General features: G+C 33.7%; 1 protein-coding gene across 7 annotated transcripts in view; it reads right to left on the reverse strand.

Annotated features, from left to right (window-relative positions):
- The window catches only part of Fife (regulating synaptic membrane exocytosis protein fife), a 212,513-nt gene that overhangs the window by 57,531 nt on the left and 135,353 nt on the right, over positions 1-19,629 (reverse strand). For all 7 annotated transcript variants that reach the window (XR_010557979.1, XM_065358812.1, XM_065358814.1 and 4 more), the window contains 2 exons: positions 13,270-13,360; positions 4,441-4,561 (listed from right to left, as the gene is read on the reverse strand). Coding sequence is in view for 6 of the 7 variants with exons in the window: in XM_065358812.1 (XP_065214884.1) it covers positions 4,441-4,561; positions 13,270-13,360 (212 nt within the window). In the remaining variant the exon portion in view is untranslated. The remainder of the gene's footprint in view (positions 1-4,440; positions 4,562-13,269; positions 13,361-19,629) is intronic.

Consider the following 19,629-nt stretch of genomic DNA (forward strand, 5'->3'; position numbering starts at 1 on the left):
ATATTTTCTCATTCCTGGATACTTTGTCTTACACTGACAAAACTGTTTTACAAGGGAAGCATTCCAAGCACCACAAAAATTTTTGAACTGTACAAAGGGGAATCGATAAAAGCCATGAAGGACTTCAAAATACACCATCAGCCAAAACTTCGGGAGCTGGAATTCGTTTTTTGATTTTGTCGAGTTTTAAAAAATTCAAATCTTGCCCAAAAATTGGAAAAAATCAAGATGCCACCCATCAAATTTACCTACAAGTAGAAAGCTTAAATTTGGTTTATACTTTACTTTTGATCTTTGGAGTCGATTGGTGATGGTTTCGAACCGTTTTGGAGCCTCCAGCGGATTTTTGGATTTTCTGGTTTCCAATTTTAAAAAATAAATAAATAAATTTTTTAAAAATATTTTAAAAAACCAAGAGTAGGGTGAAAATGAAATTCAGCACCTATATTACGTACGAATATACTCAGAGTTATCATTTTTGTGATCCATTCGATTGATTCAGGCACATACGTATTTTCGAATTCTTTTTGTGTCGGTTTCGATCCAAAATTTTTCCGGTGATTTGGTATGTAAGGTATGTACTTGTGAAAAAAGACGAAAAAAATCAAAATCTGCTGGAGACTCTAGGACGATGAAAAACCATCACCAATCGACTCAGGAAGTCGTAAATAAGGTAAATAAGGCACAAACCTTTCATCGTTTTCGTTTACGCATTCGCGAATGATAATTTTTTTTAAAAAGTATGTACTTACGTACCTAATCGAATGAGAAAATTTTGGATTTGAAATACATCCCGGCCAACATAGCAGCTTGAAGATCATTATGCGTAAACTTGAACTTAGTATAAGTTGCCTACCTATTATATGAAGGAGCGTTATTACTTACGAAACACCCAGTACACATAATAAAACCATCCGCAGACTCGAAGATGAAAAACGTTTTTTAGATAAGTTACGGAAGTTTCTCCATATCGAGTTTTATTATATGTGCGAGCAGGTTTTCATTGTGTATAGTAAAACTGTTCGCTTTCGCTTTGTATGGTATACGAGCTGTTCATTAAATTATGGCGTTGTGTTTTGAATTTAGACAAGACGACGTTTCAGGCTCGAGTCGACTTGATTCTCGTGGTATACGTTAATTTTTAATTTTTCCTGCCTTTCGCTTATACATATAGGTAGGTACTATTCGTAGTCTAAATGCGAAGGTTGAAAATTTTTCAATTCTTCAACAAGTAGGCATTTTCAAAAGTCATCCAATTTAACGACGTATACACATAGACACGTAGACGCGTTGCTGGAGAAACGAACGCAACGGCCTAGCAAAGTCGCAGATAATAACTACTAACACCATTTACGCAAGAGTAATCCGGCAGAAACAATTTTCTTTCTCAGATACCAAATTGGCTACTAAATCCCGGCTCCAACAACGTATTAAGAAAATAGAAAAAAAAACACGGTTCGCGAGAATAAAAATTTTTCACTCTCGTACACAGTCATCTATTTGACCTAATACACGAATAAGGAATAGAAATTCTTAGCAACAAAGACATGGCGGATATGTATTCGTGGTTATACAAATATAGAGCTCTCTAAAGTAGGTTAAACTTTTACAACGACGACGTCTTTTCAAAATTGTCGCTGTCGCAGAGAGTGTCCATTCTACATCCAACATCGGATTACCTATCGGTATACTCGTATATAGTGAACGTTAGATATAGAATTAAACGAGCAAAAAGGAGAGAAAGAACGAGAAAAAAAAGGTTCTTTACAATATAACCTAACCGCGTCGATACTTCACATACACACCATATTCCTATACAACAGATGAAAAGTACAACTGCACCGGTAATAGAGAACTTCTTAAACGTGATACTCTCAACAGGTTATGCGAGAAAGAAATTTTTTCACTTGCTTTTTTCCCATTGACATTCGTTTAACCTCGTCGTCGCTTCGTTTTCCTTGAGTATTCGATAACCCGTCAATCTGTCACTTATATTTTTTTACCTTTCGTGAGCTTTTTCTTTCTGCTTCATCTCTTTTTCCTTGTCCAACCATATAGGCCATATACGAGTACAGAAACCTCCTTTTATCGATACAGGTACCGCAACGTTCCGGAAATACTATAATATTTACGTATGGTTGGTAGAAAAGTTTCTTTTGTCCCGTTTCGGCGTGTTTTTCTTAACGAATTTGCACACTTTTGGGGGACCTTGTACTCGATGTCTGCTTGTTATTGAAACAAGCGCGACAAACAGCTGTACTCGCGGTACATGTTTTTTTCTTTGTTAAAGGGTTAGAACTGCATTGAGTAAATCTATTTTATAAGCATATCTTGCTGGAAAGGGGATAAGTATATTCGACGGGTTGTTTGAAGGAAAATTTTTCATATTATGAAACTCATTATGAGAGATTATACCCAATGAAAAAATTATTTCAGGAGCCCATGATTCTCAAAAGAGGAGATCAAAATTTGATAAGTTTTTGGCTATTTTTCTCAATTTCTTGAAATTGGCAATAATGGCCAAAAAATTGGCACCACTTCATTCCAAAGTGTTTCCCCAGTTTCAATAATGACATCTTTCAATAGTTTGGTCAGATTAATGCGAAATACGAATACGTATTTGCGAAGAAGAAGTTTTGCATCCAAAAATAAGTGATTAACCAATTTTCAATCACTCAGAAGAACCCTTAAGAATCTTGAATACTTTCATTTGGGACTGGGAAATTCTTTCTCAAATAAGTTGAATAGCAACGGAAGCGGAAAACCACTGACATTCTTGGGAGGGGGAGGAGATGACCTATCCTAATGTATGTAAGTATCTCATCACAATTAATGTTTGCTTTATTATATACATTATAATGTTATTTTCAATTTCTGTTCGGGTACAAGAATAATTTTTCTATTCAAGCAATAAATAAATATTTAATATTTTCGTAAAAAAGACGAAACAATCAACAAATTATTCAACTTTCAAAAATTCTAAAAAACATATTCTTTATTTGAAAGGTTTTCCCTTAAGGAACAACAATAATTATTATTTTTTCGACATTCATTTCCAGTCTATTCGCATTTCATATTCATTCACCCAACGAAATTTCACCCATTAATAATGCATAATTCTTAAGCAAAATATAAAACACCGTCAGATGATGTTTTCATTTTATTCTTTCTCAATTCGAGGTAGGTAGGTAGATATTCTGCCAAGTTTTTCTATTCTCTTTATGTGTACGAAAATTTTATTATGATACAATTTTCGCATTTACTTATTAATGCTTTTTCATACTTTTTCTGGCGAGAAAAAAATTAAACTCATTTTGCGGCAAATTTTCTATTATACGAAACAGTAAGCTTTTTTTCCAGCGGATAAATTTTTTTTGAAACTTTTATTTTTAGAAAATGAAATGAAAATTGAATTGAAAATTTTTTCCACGTTTTAACGTAGTTTCGAAATACCGTAGTCGTAAGTAGCAGACCAGATAATTTTAGAAAATGGATCTGTAATTTTTTTATTTTAGAAAAAAAATTCGCAGAATACGATGGAAATATTTTTAAAACTTCTATTAAACTGATTAAATTGAAATATCCAACTTTAAAATACTTTCAAGGTAGGTAATTCTTGAAGAATAAAAATGTAAATTTTCAAGAGATAAAATAATTGAACAATATTCGGTTAAAAGGTGTTAGCTGAGTAATTTTTATTCACTCTTGGTTATAGTGAATTTGGTATGTAGAACAAGAATGACTGCATTTTCCAAACAATAACGGGTAATTTTTAAATTTGATAATTCTTAAAAATGCAGGTGCCTCTGAAGTTTATTTTTGTTTTTTTTTTTTTAGAGTAATTTGAAATTCTTACAGAAAATCAAAAATTTTCTAGAGGCTTCAGAAATTCTCAAAAATGGTTGTTGTCTAGTTGAGACGGTTGAAATGGACTAACTGTCTAAATGATTCCATTTTGTAAAAAAATTTCAAACTTGGCAGCTTAAATTTTTAAAAAAATTCAAAAAATCTTCAAAGTTAAGGCATTTGAAATGTTAGTTATGAGAGTTTTAAGACGTACGAGTATTCTTTTGATCTAGCTGGGTTTTGTTGAAATCGAAACATGTCAGTTCAAGTGATTTCTGTTTTGATGAATTTTCTGCAATAATTAAAAACTTGTTTTGTCCAAAAAAAAATAGGATATTTGAAAATATTTTGCTCAAAAAAAAAAACTTTGAAAAAAGGAGGAAATAATATGGCATTCTGAGAAGGAAAACATTTAGTAAAAAATACTTCATTTAATGAATTTGTTTCGTCCAATTTTTTTTATCTTACAAGCATACTTATTCATTCTTTCTTTTATAGTTAAGTATTTATCATAGCTGCTGTTCAGAAAATTTCTTGATTGAACCCTACCAAGGCTATTATATTTTCAATAAAGGAAATAAACATTCGACATACCTGGGTGTTTTTTCACTAGTAGTATTGGTGGTGCTGGTCGTCGACTTGTCATCTGGCGGCGATACAGGGCTATTGCAGTCTGAAAGAGGCGAACTAGAATTTCTTCTAGATCCCGAAGTAACTGCAACAAAACAACAAACATTACATCAATATATTACATCTTGCGATGAAAAGGCAAAAAAAGCACATTGAAAAAGCGCAAGACTCGACGAAAACAATAGCTAAAATAATACAAAAACACAATAATAAAAAATATAAGTATACAGTATAAGTATAGAAAATAGTATCATTAAGTCGAAGATATCGTTTATCCGTTGCCAAAGTTCTATTTCTTCTTTTTTATATTCTTTTTTTTTTTCAAAATACTCACTTATAATGTTCGTTCGCTTCGCGTTTTTTTTTTTTTTATTCGTTCTATAACAATTCAAAGCCGACAATTATTTTCGTGATTTTAAAGTAGCAAAATGGAAATAAGCTACGGAGTTTTTTTTTTGTTATTATTTTTTCAAAACGAGCCTTTTTCCATCGCATCTTTTTTCTCGTTTCGTGTACTTGGAAACAATAACCTTAATTAAAAATATCCTTGCTATTTTTCTGCTCTAGAAAATTTTTACGCTTTGATCGGTTAGGTAGACGATATTGCGAGAAGAATTGCTGCTTTTGTGTTATCGACACTCTACGAAGAGCGACGACTTGGTGTTGCTTTAGTGCAGGTAATTGCAGCGCGTATAATTAAAAGTTGCATTTACCTATGGTATTCCATTAAAAGAATGGGTGTTTATTTTAATCATAAAAATGTTGGTTCTCGAAGCACGACGACGTTAAGAACGACAACAAGTTGGGTACATTTAGATATCTCTATATACTTTCTCGTTATATGTACTACGTAACTTAACGTCGTTGTTGAACAGAAAATCTTACTGCGATAAAAATATCTTCGATTACACTCTACGTGTACCTACGTATAAGATATCTTATAACATTGAACGTAGGTATGGTATGTATATAGCTTAGCTATAGCTACCCACGAGTTGAACCTCATATTGCCATAATTTTTACCATCGGCTTCGTTATAGGTAGTAACGTATTCGGCGTAATAAATTTCATCGTATTTGTTAGGACTGCCAAGTTCACATGAAGCGCAGGCGCTTTTCAATACATAAAACGCACTCCACTACATTTGAATATGGAGGTCCCATAACGAGATGATCCTCTTGAAACTTTCTAAGCGCGTTCGCGATTCGCTAAAATAAAACCCGCTCGACTCGAGTATTGGGTTCGGATTTTCCAAAGTCTCGTCAACCAAGCCAACATTGACAAAGAAAACCAAGCAACTGTGACTGATACGTAAAACATAATAGAAAAAAAAAGAAAGCAAAAGCAGTTCCCAATCTATCAGCCTACTCTACAGTAGGTACATATATAATCATTCTTTTCAAACACATTCGTTTGCATTTTTATTTTCCTATACACCAAATCTTCCAACTGGAAAGTATTTCCGGCGTTTTTCATCTGCATAAAAATCAATAAGAATATCGCGCCACATTTACAAATATTTCGACTCGAATGGCTAATCCAATTTTATCAGTATTCATTGAGAAAATCGTCCTTGTTTTTTTTTCTCGCCCCCGCGCTCCAAAAAATGACTAGAAAAAATGTTGAAAAGGATGTAGGTAGTAGGGTACATACAAGTGAAGCAAACCGTTTTACTAAACTAACTCCCTTATTAGAACAGGCATCTGTGTTTTACCGAATGATTACCCATGAAATGAGGTCTCCTTACATAATTGTCCTTCAGCTCTGTTGCCACAATCTTCTTTTTACGGTTTTATTTCTTCTATCGTGTACAGTGCACTCAAGACAATTCATTTTTTGCATGATAAAATTCCTTCTATTGCTTTGGTTAATCTTGATTTTGCTTTGAAAAGTCGAACATACGAATAATAGCACCAAAAAATTACCAAAAATATAATTTTCAAAATCGAACCCTAAAAAAGCAACGAGGAAAACGTTTCCTCGATGGAGACCCGAGGAGGAGATGGATCCACAGCGAAAAAAACAATTAAAAATTTAGGCGACACTCGATCTAGGATTTCTTGTTGCGAAACTCACGATTATTTTCCTATATATCACCTGCAGATTATCCGCATACATCACTATTTCGTTGTCCATCTTTCACGTTGATAAAATTGCCTAATCAGTTCGCCGTAAAAACACTAGGTCGCTCCATTCATACCAAGAAGCAACATTTCTGATTTCTTGCGTTAGGTCTTCCGAATCTGCCAGAAATGTACTACCTACTATTAGATCCTTTTAATGGGCAAGTTACATCATCATCAACATTTCACTCATGATAGTCTACTTTGGGAAAATGAGGGGTGAGTTCAAGACACTTTGGTGTTTTTGTGCAGTTCTAATTTTCAAGTTCCTATTTTATTCAGCTCCAGAAAATAAAAATTGATCAAGGTTGCAGAGCTTGTAACAAAATTCAGCTTTCCGAGTCAAATTGTTGAAATTTTATTTTTTTTTTCAAATATGGCCTCCTTTAGACTTTCAAAATTTTAAAATGTCCACACATTTGGGAAAAAATTGCAAATTTTCAAAAAGAAATTTCGTCCAAAAATTTGTTTCATTTTTTGAAAATAAGGTGTTCCTCAAATGCGAAACTCTCTCTACTTTTGATTGACATGGTTTTGAAGCTTATGAGTGAACCTCTGAATTATTTTTAAAAAAATTGAAAATCATGTGTTTTTAGATATTTGGATGCCTTTTGAATTTCAGTTTGATTTTTTGATACAAATCCTCCTTCAAGGAGCCTTCAAATTTCATTAAAAAAATATGCGTTGTTAGTTTTTTAGAGGCGCTGAATTTTTTTTACTAGTAAGTAAATTTTCACAACATTTGAAGTGAATTTTTGCAATATTATAGTTGCAATTTTCCCCGAAACAGGTTGGTTAAGGGCTAGAACCAAAAAACTACAACTTCTTCAAAATTGCATCCTTTGTGAGCCCAAATCTGCTCTCTAGCTACACCTCCAGGGCTAAAAAAAAATTGAATGACTTTCAACGCAAATTGAAGTTTTCCATTGAATTTGGTCAAAATCCTCCACATTTATTTTCTCAATCCACTCTCTGCATATCTGTTTTAGTGACAGCGAATTTTGAGCAGGAGGTAGGTAGGTATGTCTGGCAACTTTTGCAATATATATTTTTTTTTTCAAATTTTTCATGTTTTTCATTTCCTCCTTTGCCATCATTTGCTTCTCAAAAATTGGCCCATCAAACTAACTAAAATTCAGAACCATCAAGAACCCAAACTGGCTCGAAGCAAAGATTCGCTACCCTTTCCCTTCAAAAATCAATTCTCTCTCTCTCCCCCTAAAAAATATCCAAAATCATTAAATCATTATAGTTTCATAAAAAAAACAAAAACATAAAAATTAGAATTTTTTAATGAGTTTTATAAATTGATAATAACTTTTTTGAGCGATCGAGAAGATCGATGCTCGAGACTAGTCGTTTCATTTGCCCCTGCTACCCCTGGTAGATAGATCTGCCCAGATTTTTGAATTTGAGCAAATGTGGCTTTGATTTTTAAAAGGCACGAATGTGTGTCAAAAATGAACGATTCATTTGCGAATTTATCGATAGGTATGGAAATTTTATTACACACTGTAGGAAAAAACACATACCAATATCATTTTATCAAGTAAACAATAAAAATATACTATTACTGTGAGCTAAGCATCGCGTTTCAAAAATTTACTTTTCGGGCAGGTAGGTAAATAAGTAGACACCTACTTACTAAAAGTACACGGACAAAAATTCATACAAGAGATCAAAGTAAGACCAGTAGGTAATATAGAAGCACTTTATTGCATTATTATTATTAGGTTTGCAGACAGTTCTTATTAAGTACCTAGGTATTAGAACACCCTGAATAATCTCAAGAAGTTGATCCACACAGTGGTAATTTTCTTCAATCTTGTTTTTTTCCAGCCAACATACTCGTAACAAGAATTCTTTCTACAATAACAAAACTTCGTTCACATACTTATAATCTGGCGTTCACGAGCTACAAATTCTGAGACGCACTGGGAAGCAAACGAGATTTTCAGCGAATTTCACAGAATTAGAAGACGACAGAAAGCAACGACGAGTAAACGTTTGCAGAAAGCAAGGGTAAAAAATCAGTTATCTTGTTTGAAACTTTTAAAATGTTACTAATTTTTAAAACTTTTTCGTTTCAACAGATTTACACAAATATTGTAACCAGCCGAAGCAGTGCGACTCCAAATTGTCGCATCGGTTTCACGCTTATTAAATTCGTTAAACGTTTTTTAATTAGTTTCCGCTTTTCTCTAATTAATAGCGCCCTGTAAAGTGGAATAACTTTTTCGGCGTATAATTGGCCAACTATATAGGTACCTTTTAAAACAAACGACTGTACAGTCTACGTCGTGTTCGTAGTAGGTATAGCCCCATGGTATATACGACGAATCAACCAATATACCCAGTGCGAGTAGCTCGTTTCGAAAAGAAAAATCTTACAAAAGAACAACATTTTCGACATAATTAAACAGCTTTGGTAGCGCGACGTTAAACAAAATCTCATCGGCGAGCTTTCAAGTTTTCCAAACTCGCTTTCTCAAAAACTTCCCAACGAGAAAACTTTAGTTTGCGTATGCCTTTGACGTCATAATTCTCGCTTTAACGGACCTGCACAACGATCCCATCTGTTTAAAATTATATACACACGCGTTCTGACCAATTGGGTACCGTAGAACGTTTTCTCGTTGATCGTTGACTCGAAATTTTCCGTTTCGTCTGGAATTAAAATATCGTAGCGCTGGTTGCAATAATGTCAATGAGTTCAAAAAGGGACAGAATACCAGATAAAAAAATTTAAACATTATCTATTTTGAGGGTAAAAATCACCAACTACATGGAAAAAAAATTTAATAAAAATTACTATTTCAGTATAGTAACCGGATCCCATTCAAAAATACATTTTACCTACAAATTAGGTAAAATTTATTACTGTCATAGTAAAATTTACTAATCTCATAGTAAAAATCACAATATTTTTGAATGGGATCCGGTTACTGTGTGAAATACTAAAAATTATACATAATTTTTTTTTTCGTATAGACTGAAATCAGCAGATTTGATCACTCCATGTGGTCCCCATTTTAAGGTAAATAACGTCGAATACAGAAATCAAAAAAATGTTCGATCAATTCGAAAAGTTTTGTACCCTAAGTAGATTTGTTTCAGATTTTATAATGAATTTTATAACTTTGCAGCTCAAGTTATCCTTCTTTATGAAAACGTCCCACCATGATGGTCGCTCAGCAGTCCCTCTTTTCCGCTCTCACTTCCAAGAACTTGTACGTAATTACGCGGTAAACGCCACATTATCGATAAACTTGCTTCGTTTATAGCGAAAAATAAGCCCTAAGAATATCACAGGAGCCCGTCATCGGCATATGCACGCGTCGTCGTCGGACGTCTTACAACCCTCCATCCCTTTCACTCTTTCGTGATGTTTTGCCTTGTTTGTTTAGTATCAAAGTTTACTTTACAAACCGCAGAATTTTTTCTCCACCAAATCAACTCGATATACCTAGTCTTATTTACCATAGAAGTTTTCAAAATAACGCGAACTACTAGTAAAGCTATACGCGGACATGTAAGTAAACAGGCCAATACCCCTTTAGAAATAAAATAAAATACCAACACTGGTTTTTAAATCTGAATAATTCATTTTATCATCATAAATCGAGTGGTTGTTCCCGTCTGGGAAAAGAAAAAGCGCTTCATCTCAACATATAAGTTATGTACCCAAGTTTTCTCGTTGCAGAGCCCTCAAAATCAAAAAAATTGATAATATTTTTTTTTGGGGGGGGGGTGTTTTTAATTAGTCTACTAGATTATTACATCCATTGATCGTGAGTTGATTTATATAGAATTTGCTAAGTATGTTTCTTGATTAAGGTTATGAATTTTTCTATAACGTGAAATCAGGCTCCCAAATTTAATCAAGAGTACGCAAAAAAGTTTTTACTTTGAAAAAAATTAACCAGAGGAATCCTGACGTAGAAATTAAAAATTTTTTGAAATTTTTTTTCCAGCTACTCTTTCATTTAATTTATTTTATCTTTTAAATTTTGGAGTACTCAGTATAGAGAGAGAAGAACACGTCGCTTAGTTGTTTAGAAGAATTTCTGAAGCATAAATTCAGAATTTTCAATAACATTTTTTTATTATCTACATTTTTATACTTTTTCTTTCTTGGGGGAATTCCAGCATTTTTTTCCGATGAAAACCAACAACTTTGGGACGTGGAACCAGAAAAAAGAAGAAAAAAATCCACACGTAGGCCTAGATTCAATTCAATTCATTTCATTGCAGCTGACAGCTTTCGCTGTATTTACAATGTCAATGTGCAACAAAATAAATCACATTGATTCTCACTAATTCAATAACATTACAGAATTATAATCAGAGCCTTCATCATACTGTCCATCCTCTCGAATGAAACCCTCTCCAGGAAGGAGAACTGACTCAATTTAATAAAAATTTTAAAAATTTGAAATTGCACATTGATTATGGATTGTTGATAGCACGTTTTTCTCATTTCAATTTGACTACCCTGACACCGCTCCTCCTCTCCGGATCTCAACATCCCCAAGAAAAAGAAACAGAGGATCCATGTTTCGATTGGTAGTCAAAATAATTTGAAAAGGCGCAGTGGTACATTGATTATCTCCAATTTTATTCAATGACTTTCAGTTCGAATATCTGCATTTATTTGGCTAGATTTTTGAGCCCGATTGCTTTTCTATCTTGAAATCTCAACGTAGTAGGTACCTCAAACGAACGAAAAAAGCTAAAAATTTCGATGGGAGTTCTTTGAAATTTTCAAGTCAAATGGCCCATTGGTTTTTACTAATCTGATGACATCATACTGGCTTATTTTTTCAATCTAAATCCTCTCACCTCTACCTTGAACATTGTCGAAATAAAATATCGAGAAATTGAGAATGAATTATGGTGAATTGATTATTAGGATTTCAATGAGTGCTGAGTTCGAAATTCTGTTTATTTTGTAATACTTAGCCCTTAGGTACCTCTTCATTCTCTTCCTTATTTTGAGAAAAAGTTCGAAAAATTATAAAAATTACTCCTAAATGGGAGGGCACATTGCAAAGAAACGTCGATGTTATGGCTGATAGGCAGATTTTTCTCAAATAATACAGGTAGTTAGATTTGAAAAAAATTGTTTTTAGCAATGAATAGAAACACAAATCGTGTGCAAAACTCTTCCTCATTCATATTCTGATGAGGGTGATACCGGACCACACAAACCAATAATTAATAACACAAAGACGAATTGAATCGTATTACATAATCGTCGAATTAACAAGAAAGATTAAGGTTTATAGATTTCATCAAACAAACACACAATATCGAACTTAGGTTAGCAGAAAATTATTATTTAGCCCAAAACTATGTAAGCCGATTTTAATGATAAAAAACAACACACATACCTACATACGCGTAATATAAACATACACGTCGTATACCTACATTATTTGGCGAAAACAGACGGGACATCGCGACGTATATCCCTTCGAGTAAAGCCCAATGTAACGAATATGCCATAAATAATCAATTAAATTGAAAATTTCTGTAGGTATACTGTAATAGCTCGAAAACTATACGATAAATTAGTACACCTATAGGTAGCTAACCTATACTTCTGTACAAAATGGTTAACTGCGTTAAGAACGCTATCTAGTAAAATAGCCGTTAACAAACAACCACGTAATTATATCTGCGGATTTGTTCCGCCCAATAAACCTCGAAATGCTTCAAAATACAAAATTACATTCGTACCGCTTCACAGTAGTAATAATATTAAATGACACAACCGAAATAAATACTATAATAAAACTAATTGCTATTAGGTAACCAGGACCACCCTCGCTTATTTTGTTACCAATTTGTATTTTCATCAATGAGTCGATTTTTCTTCAGCCTTCTCCTATTTTTTTTTCGCCATTCGACTGATGGCGCTTACTTTCTAAATCACTTCAATACTTATAATCCTTTCGCGCCTTTTTACACAGTCGTACAGAACATTAAATCGATTTTATTTTCAATTCATATAGGCTAATATAGTCGTAAAAATATCACAGCCTCGTACACTATACTTAACCTAACCCACACGTAGTCAAATGTAATGATGAAAATTTCCTGACATTGGGTTCTCTATCGATTTCTGATTATCCCTCGTATCAATTTTTATTTCACACGACATCGTTATTCGTTTTCTTCTTCTCTTCTTTTTTTTTCACCTAAAGATGTTTTTCAAAGATAAAGTGCGCCTGTCTGTAATAGCGTCAGAAAATCGTATATTTTTTGACGCGGGATATTTTTCATTAAAAATAAATTCCAGTTAGCTGGTGTTATTCGAGGTGCTTTTTTACCGCATGTTCGTCTTCGTATTATTATTTCTTTTTTTTCTTCTTCTTCTACACTTTTTTTTTCTCTAAAAAATAAATTACATTTGGCCAAATACCTGTACACGCTTTCGCTTTATATTTTTTTCATCCTTTACTCGATATAGCAATCGGGGCCATAAAAATCCGTACACGTGTCGACTAATTCGACGATAATGTTTGGTTTTTAGTTTAAAAGCAACGTAGGTAATATTGAATGTATTTGCTCGATATGCTATCGTAGGTAGGCAGATAGGTTAGCTACAAGTATCTACATTTGATACGTAAATGCGCGCATCAAACACACAATTCAATTCTCTTACCTATATCTTGCGCGTTTATCAGCGTATTCCGTAACAATCCTCGAACCGAGCTTTCATTTTCGTCTGATCCGCCACTGTCTACCGCCACAATCTGTATTGAAAATAAAAACAAAAAATTAGTCTTGCATAGTTATGTAAGCACTACTAACAGCCCTAATTTCGAACTTTTTTTTATTTTGTACAAAAAGAGTGAACATTATTAGATGTAGTTTGTTAGTAAAATTATGTTTTATAAAAGTACCTCCTTATATTGAATTTTTTTCAAATAACATGATAAAATCTCCCCCCAAGTAGTATACATTCCGGAGTATATTTGTACCTAATTAAATTTGGTATTAAGTACATCATTTAAAAAATATACCCATTTTCACCTCCTTCAGAAGCAAGAGAAAGCAGGACGACTCTCCAAATTCTGATAACAAAAACTACTTTAGAAACAATTTCGAGCACCATCAATGTATCTTTAAGACTCCTTACAATCAACGTTGTAATGACTCGACTCGATACAGTTTTCACGGCGAACTGGTTATGCAATTTTATTAACACGAATGATCTCAAAAGAGAGCAATTAATTCGCAGGTTCTGTCGGTAAAAAATTATTAGGTAGGTATACCTAAGCAAATATGAGAACAAACAGCACTTGGGAACATTTTCAGTCCTGAATTTTTCTGAAGAGTGAAAATAATGCTGCGCCCCCCCCTCTTTACTAATAATTTTTTTTTTTTAAAGGTAAGTAACTCATGAATTTTTTTCTTTACATTTTTTTTACTTTGTGCTTTTTCTCTCAACTCATTACTACCTAATTTAATCGAGAAGTTTTACATTTTCTGTACATTCTTATTCTTATTGAAATAAATCTGTCTCTTGTACGGGAATCTGTCTAATCCTGATTGTATGTGAGACTTTTAAATGCAAAAAAAAAAATATTGTTGAATTGTATGTCAGACTCTTAAAAACCTCTAAAACAAAAATAGATGAATTTTCAATACTTAATATGTACAAGTGAAGGGCGGTTTTCCAAAAAGCGATAAGTCAAAAATCGTGATTTCGAGATGAATGACGTTTTTAGTGCCCATTTGAATCCATGATGCACTTGGAGTATGCAACCTGTCCTGCATGTTGCATTAGGTCTACCTCAACACGTACCTGTTGGTTTCGCGGTGAAACTCGAGTTGGCAGCGCTTCTGCGGCAGAAAAAGTAAACTGACTTATCGCCTTTTGGAAAAACGATTTTTCAGTTTTTCATTTATATGATAAAACCAGTGGTGCAAATCGATGTAAGTCAACTGTAAATCACAATACAAAAGTAGAAGCCCAAAAAAAATCGATTACAAAAAATTTTAAATTTAACCTGTATTTTTAACAAAAATTATCCATTTTGGCAATCAAATAAAAACAAAAAGTACCTATATTACGGTACTCTCTAAGTATTGAAAAAAAAAAACAATTTTCACAGCTCTACTTCAACGAACACGAAGTATTACAGTAGGTACAAAAAATTTAACCCATATTTTTAACACCGAATTCAAAGATTCACTGGATAAATTGTGACTTATCGCGTTTTGGAAAAACGATTGCGATCTGCAACTTACGGAAAAGCTGAATTGCGAGTAAATAAATAGGTATTTTGGGTAGGTTAGGCATTAAATAGGTGAGATACAACCTATAGAACACAATGGCGTGAAAAACTCAATTTTCAAAAAAATTGACTTATCCACTTTTGGAAAACCGCCCTTCAAGTACACTCATGTACCTACCTAACTAGATATGTATCTGATTTTAGCTATACGTATGTATTGAAATTACTGGTAACGTTAATTTAGTAGATTACATTTCTTTTCTGGAAAATTACTGGTGATTTTGGAGAATTAATGGTAATTTTTGGTGAACTACTGGTAACTTTAGGTAAATTACCAATAACACTAGGCAACTATTTTGAAATTTTTTTTTAGCATGTACATATTTGGGTTGAAAGTGGAGTAACACCAGCGTTGTGTGATCTGAGTTTAAAAATATTATCTCTCCTGACCACCAAAGCAACTCAAATTGAAAACTCTCACTCTGTTTTTTGTTTCCAGGTCCAAAGTATCGATTAAGCCCATTTTCAACCTGAACACAAATTTGCCGTTGCCTAGTGTAATTTACTTATCAATTTTTGGTGAATAATTGGTGATTTTTGGGTACATAATTAGTGGACTAGTGGTTGTTTTTGGGGTGAATCACAAAAGATCATTTTCAGTAAATACTGGTAATGAAGTGATTTTTGGTAAGTAAATTACTAGGTAGTGGTAATTTTTGATAAATTACTGGGGGTAATTTTCATTAAACCACTGGTGAAATTGATCATTCAAAGAGCACTGAATGCAAATAGAGAAATCATTGCTTGCTTCGTCGATTACGAGAAAGCATTTGATCGTGTCAACCATGAGAAGATGTTGGAGATCCTGAAAAAATACAATATTGATGACAAAGACCTGCAAATAATCAAGAATCTGTACTGGGAGCAGAGCGCAAACATCAAGATTGGAACTGAGTACTTGGAGAACGGATGTGGTACAAAGAGAGGAGTGAGGCAGTGATGCCCCCTCTCACCTATAGGTTGTTCAACGTGTACCTACGCAGAAGAAATAATGAGAGAAGCGTGAATATCATACAAATGGGATTCAAGGTCAACAGCAAGACAATAAACGAAATAAGTTACACAGACGACAAAGTGATCCTTGCTGGGACAGAATTAGTGCAGATGCAAAAGATGATCGACCGAATTAACAGCACAGGGTTAAAATATGGAATGAAAATAAACGCAGGCAAGACCAAGGTGATGAGATTTACAAAAGGAGACGATAAAGAGGTCAAAATCAACATCGGAACACACGAAATTGAAAATGTAAACCAATTCAGATACCTTGGAGCGCTGATAGTAGAGATCATAAAGAAATTAAGTCACAGGTTGGAATGGCAAAAAGCACTTTCACCAACCTTGCCAATGTGCTGGGAAATCAAACGAATGAGTATAGGCCTGAGGAAGAGAATTATGCGATGCTACATTATATAGACCGTTCTGAAGTATTCCTGCATAACATGGACCATGAGTGCAGAATGTGAGAAGAAAGTATAAAAATAGAAAGCTAAAGTATTTAGCTCATAAAATATGAGAAAACGGTATTTTCATTCTAGCAATACAGGGGAAAATCCAAGAAGAACGCCGAGAGGGAGGAAACGATCGCAGCTGTTAATAACAAACTCACTGGCCAACTCTCCCTGTAAGACCCTGAAAGAAACTATCAGATACGCTAGAAACCTGCTGATATAGATGGAAATATACGCTATCTCCTGTAAAGGACTGCAACTACGACGACGATGACTGGTGGTAATTTTTGGTGAATTACTGGTGACGATTCTTGGTGAATTTTATTGGTAATTGTAGGGAAACTGCTGGTGTTATTTTTTGGTAATTATTGGGAAATTTCTAGTGGAATTGTTGGTAAATTATTGATGGCAATTTTTGGTAAATTACTGATGGCAATTTTTGGTAAATTACTGATGGTAATTTTTGATAAATTATTGATAATTGCTCATGTAGGTGTATTACTGGCCATTTTTGCTAAATTGCCTCTTCAAATTGTCTGGTGACTTCATGCAATTTACTGATAATTTTACAATAATCACTGGAAACTTTTGGTACCGAAATTACTTACTTGTAATTTTAACCCGGAGAGGAGGGGGTGGTTCATTTGTCAGGCTTTTAAAAAATTGTGTAAAAAATAGGATCAATTCCTATTTCCTAATAGGTTAATTTATTTGGAATCAAAAACAAAACTCAATTTTGGTCGTAAGTATGAGTAAAGTTCGTCGAATTAATCGTTAAATTCAATTTCATTGTATACCCATTGAATACCGTAAAAAAATAACGAAGCAAAATAATCTACATTCTACGTAGCACAAGACTTTTTCAATGAAACCGTCGGAAAAAAAGGCAAAGTTGTCCCAACAAATTAAAAAAAAAAGTAATTTCCTATCATAAAACCAGTCCGTACATAGCGGATTCATATAAAGGTCAACATTTATCCACCATTCATCCGTAAACGGTATTTTTTTTTCTACCCAAACGGTTAATCGTTTATTCTTGAATCTTTTGAAATTCGTAGAAAGAATACATAGAGCCTAGAATTGAGGAAACCCCACGCTTTCTCGATACACATAGACCTATATTATTTCGTAACGAAACATAGTACGTCAAGAACAAAAACTCTATTCTCTTTATCGGTATCTAATGAGCTTTATTAAGAGATATTCTCGTGGTCTACGCGTACGTTACCTACACGACCACAGGCTAGAGTACCATTTTAACCTTTTCTTTCTCGTACCAACGTATTATATACAAAAGCCACGTAATAAATATCAACATTTCTGGACGTTTTGCTTCCACAAGAATTTACGTTTTCGAAATAAATCTAGCTGTCGTTCATCGCCTAGCCAAAAAACACCGTACTGCATCCCGATAAAATTCGCGAATAAATTGAATTTTTTTTCTCTTCTATGTTTTTCCACGAATGCAACACGGCGACGAGTTTGGTAAAATTTAGTACCGAGTATAAAAGTTAATATGTAAATAGTGCCTTTGGCTTCTCGAAGCAGAGAAACCTCGACGAGATTTTCTTTTGTGCGAATTCATTCGTTTAAAAATAATCCTCCCATTAATGAATATATAAATTAAAAATACGTTACTAAGATGTCGGCGGTTTTTGAATTTTCTTTTTTTTTTTCGTGCCTTAAATTAATAACTTTTCATCAACGCGTAACTTTTTCCTACGCAAAATGTTCCCCACTGTTACAATACACGAAAATTTTCATTTTTTCTGCACCCAGAATGACGAATTAATATGAAATATTCACAATATAATTAAAGTAACGGTATATATTTCGCCGAGATGGCGAAAAAAGAGTCCCCTTGAACGCAATATCGTCAGCTATTGTATAACCAGTTTAATTTACCCTCTTTTCAACGTGTAAGTATTCTTCTTGCAGATACCGAAGGCCCATATTACCGCTTATGTACGAGAAAATATACCTCTTAGCTATCCTGAATGAATAAATTTTCCTTCTCGAATTTCCGCCTCCGCCGCGTCGCGTCACGTTGCCTGCGTCCGTTTTGTTGCAGCCTCGATAGTTGCAAACGAAGCAATGTGTATTTGTCTTGGAAAATTCCCTCTACGAACACGACTTCCGCTCGTTTAGCACTTTATTTCAAAAATTCGCCAGACTAATTGGCAAAGAAGGCGGAAAATTAACACGCTAAAGTGTAAATTAGCTTACGCGAGAATGCCAACGTTCAAAAGTGTGCTAAATCAGTTTTCCCATACAATGATCAAAATAATTGTTTTACTTTATTCGTTTGTCGTTCATTTTACATTCGATAGGTTTCCTATAAAATCGCATAATAACGAAATAACGCCTTTAGCAATAGATCCTCTTGTACAGTTCATTTCACTTGTACTAGGAGGTGAGGTGAAGGGGTTCGAAAAAGTCGACATGCTTAAAGAAAATAAGGAAAGGAGTCACTTTTTGGAGGTAAGTATTTTTTAAATCATTTTTACTGCATATCGAAAAAAATTTACTTAATTTTTTTAAAAATTATAAACCCCTGAAAATGATTATTTCCAGTATTTCAAAATTTTTCCAAAAATCAATTTGAGGAACTGAAATTTTGGTTATTGAGGTTTCAGATTTTGTTCATTTCAAAAATCGCAATTTCGTTCCACTTGGAGGGGGACACCTCGAGTAATTCCCTTGTTAGCTCTTAAAATTTTGAAAGCTGGAAAAATAGCTAACTCTTTGGAGCTTATGCTGACAAATTTTAGACCTTTCGAAAACAGAGCAAAGTTCAACAAATTTGGAGCTTGCTCAGTGTTTTAATATCATAATATTTAAATACAAATTGTACCTCCCCAATTGACAAAATACTGTACCTCCCTGAGTAAGAAAGAGGAAAAAGATCCTTATAATCAATTCATAAGAATCTTACACAATTTTATGTATGTATGTACTTTTCAGTCAGCACGAAATTTCATAAAATGCAGACAAAAGCACCATATTATTTCTATCCGGATAAATCCTTGTGTATTTTTCCAAATCATGCCGAGTATGTGTCAGGTTTGAACTTGGGGCCAACGAGGGTATTATCATAATATCCATTCTAGTACATTCGTATAGCAAAATATACTCGCACGTAAAATTCCAGCTTAATCTTTTTGCCTACACACATAAGTGTTACCGGTGTCGCATTTTTTCCTCTCACATTTCGTCGACATGTACCTACCTACCTAAACGAAATATACTCGTCCACATGTAAATATGTTG

This window comes from Planococcus citri, chromosome 3, assembly GCF_950023065.1.
Source record: "Planococcus citri chromosome 3, ihPlaCitr1.1, whole genome shotgun sequence".
NCBI classification, from domain to species: Eukaryota; Metazoa; Arthropoda; class Insecta; order Hemiptera; family Pseudococcidae; genus Planococcus; species Planococcus citri.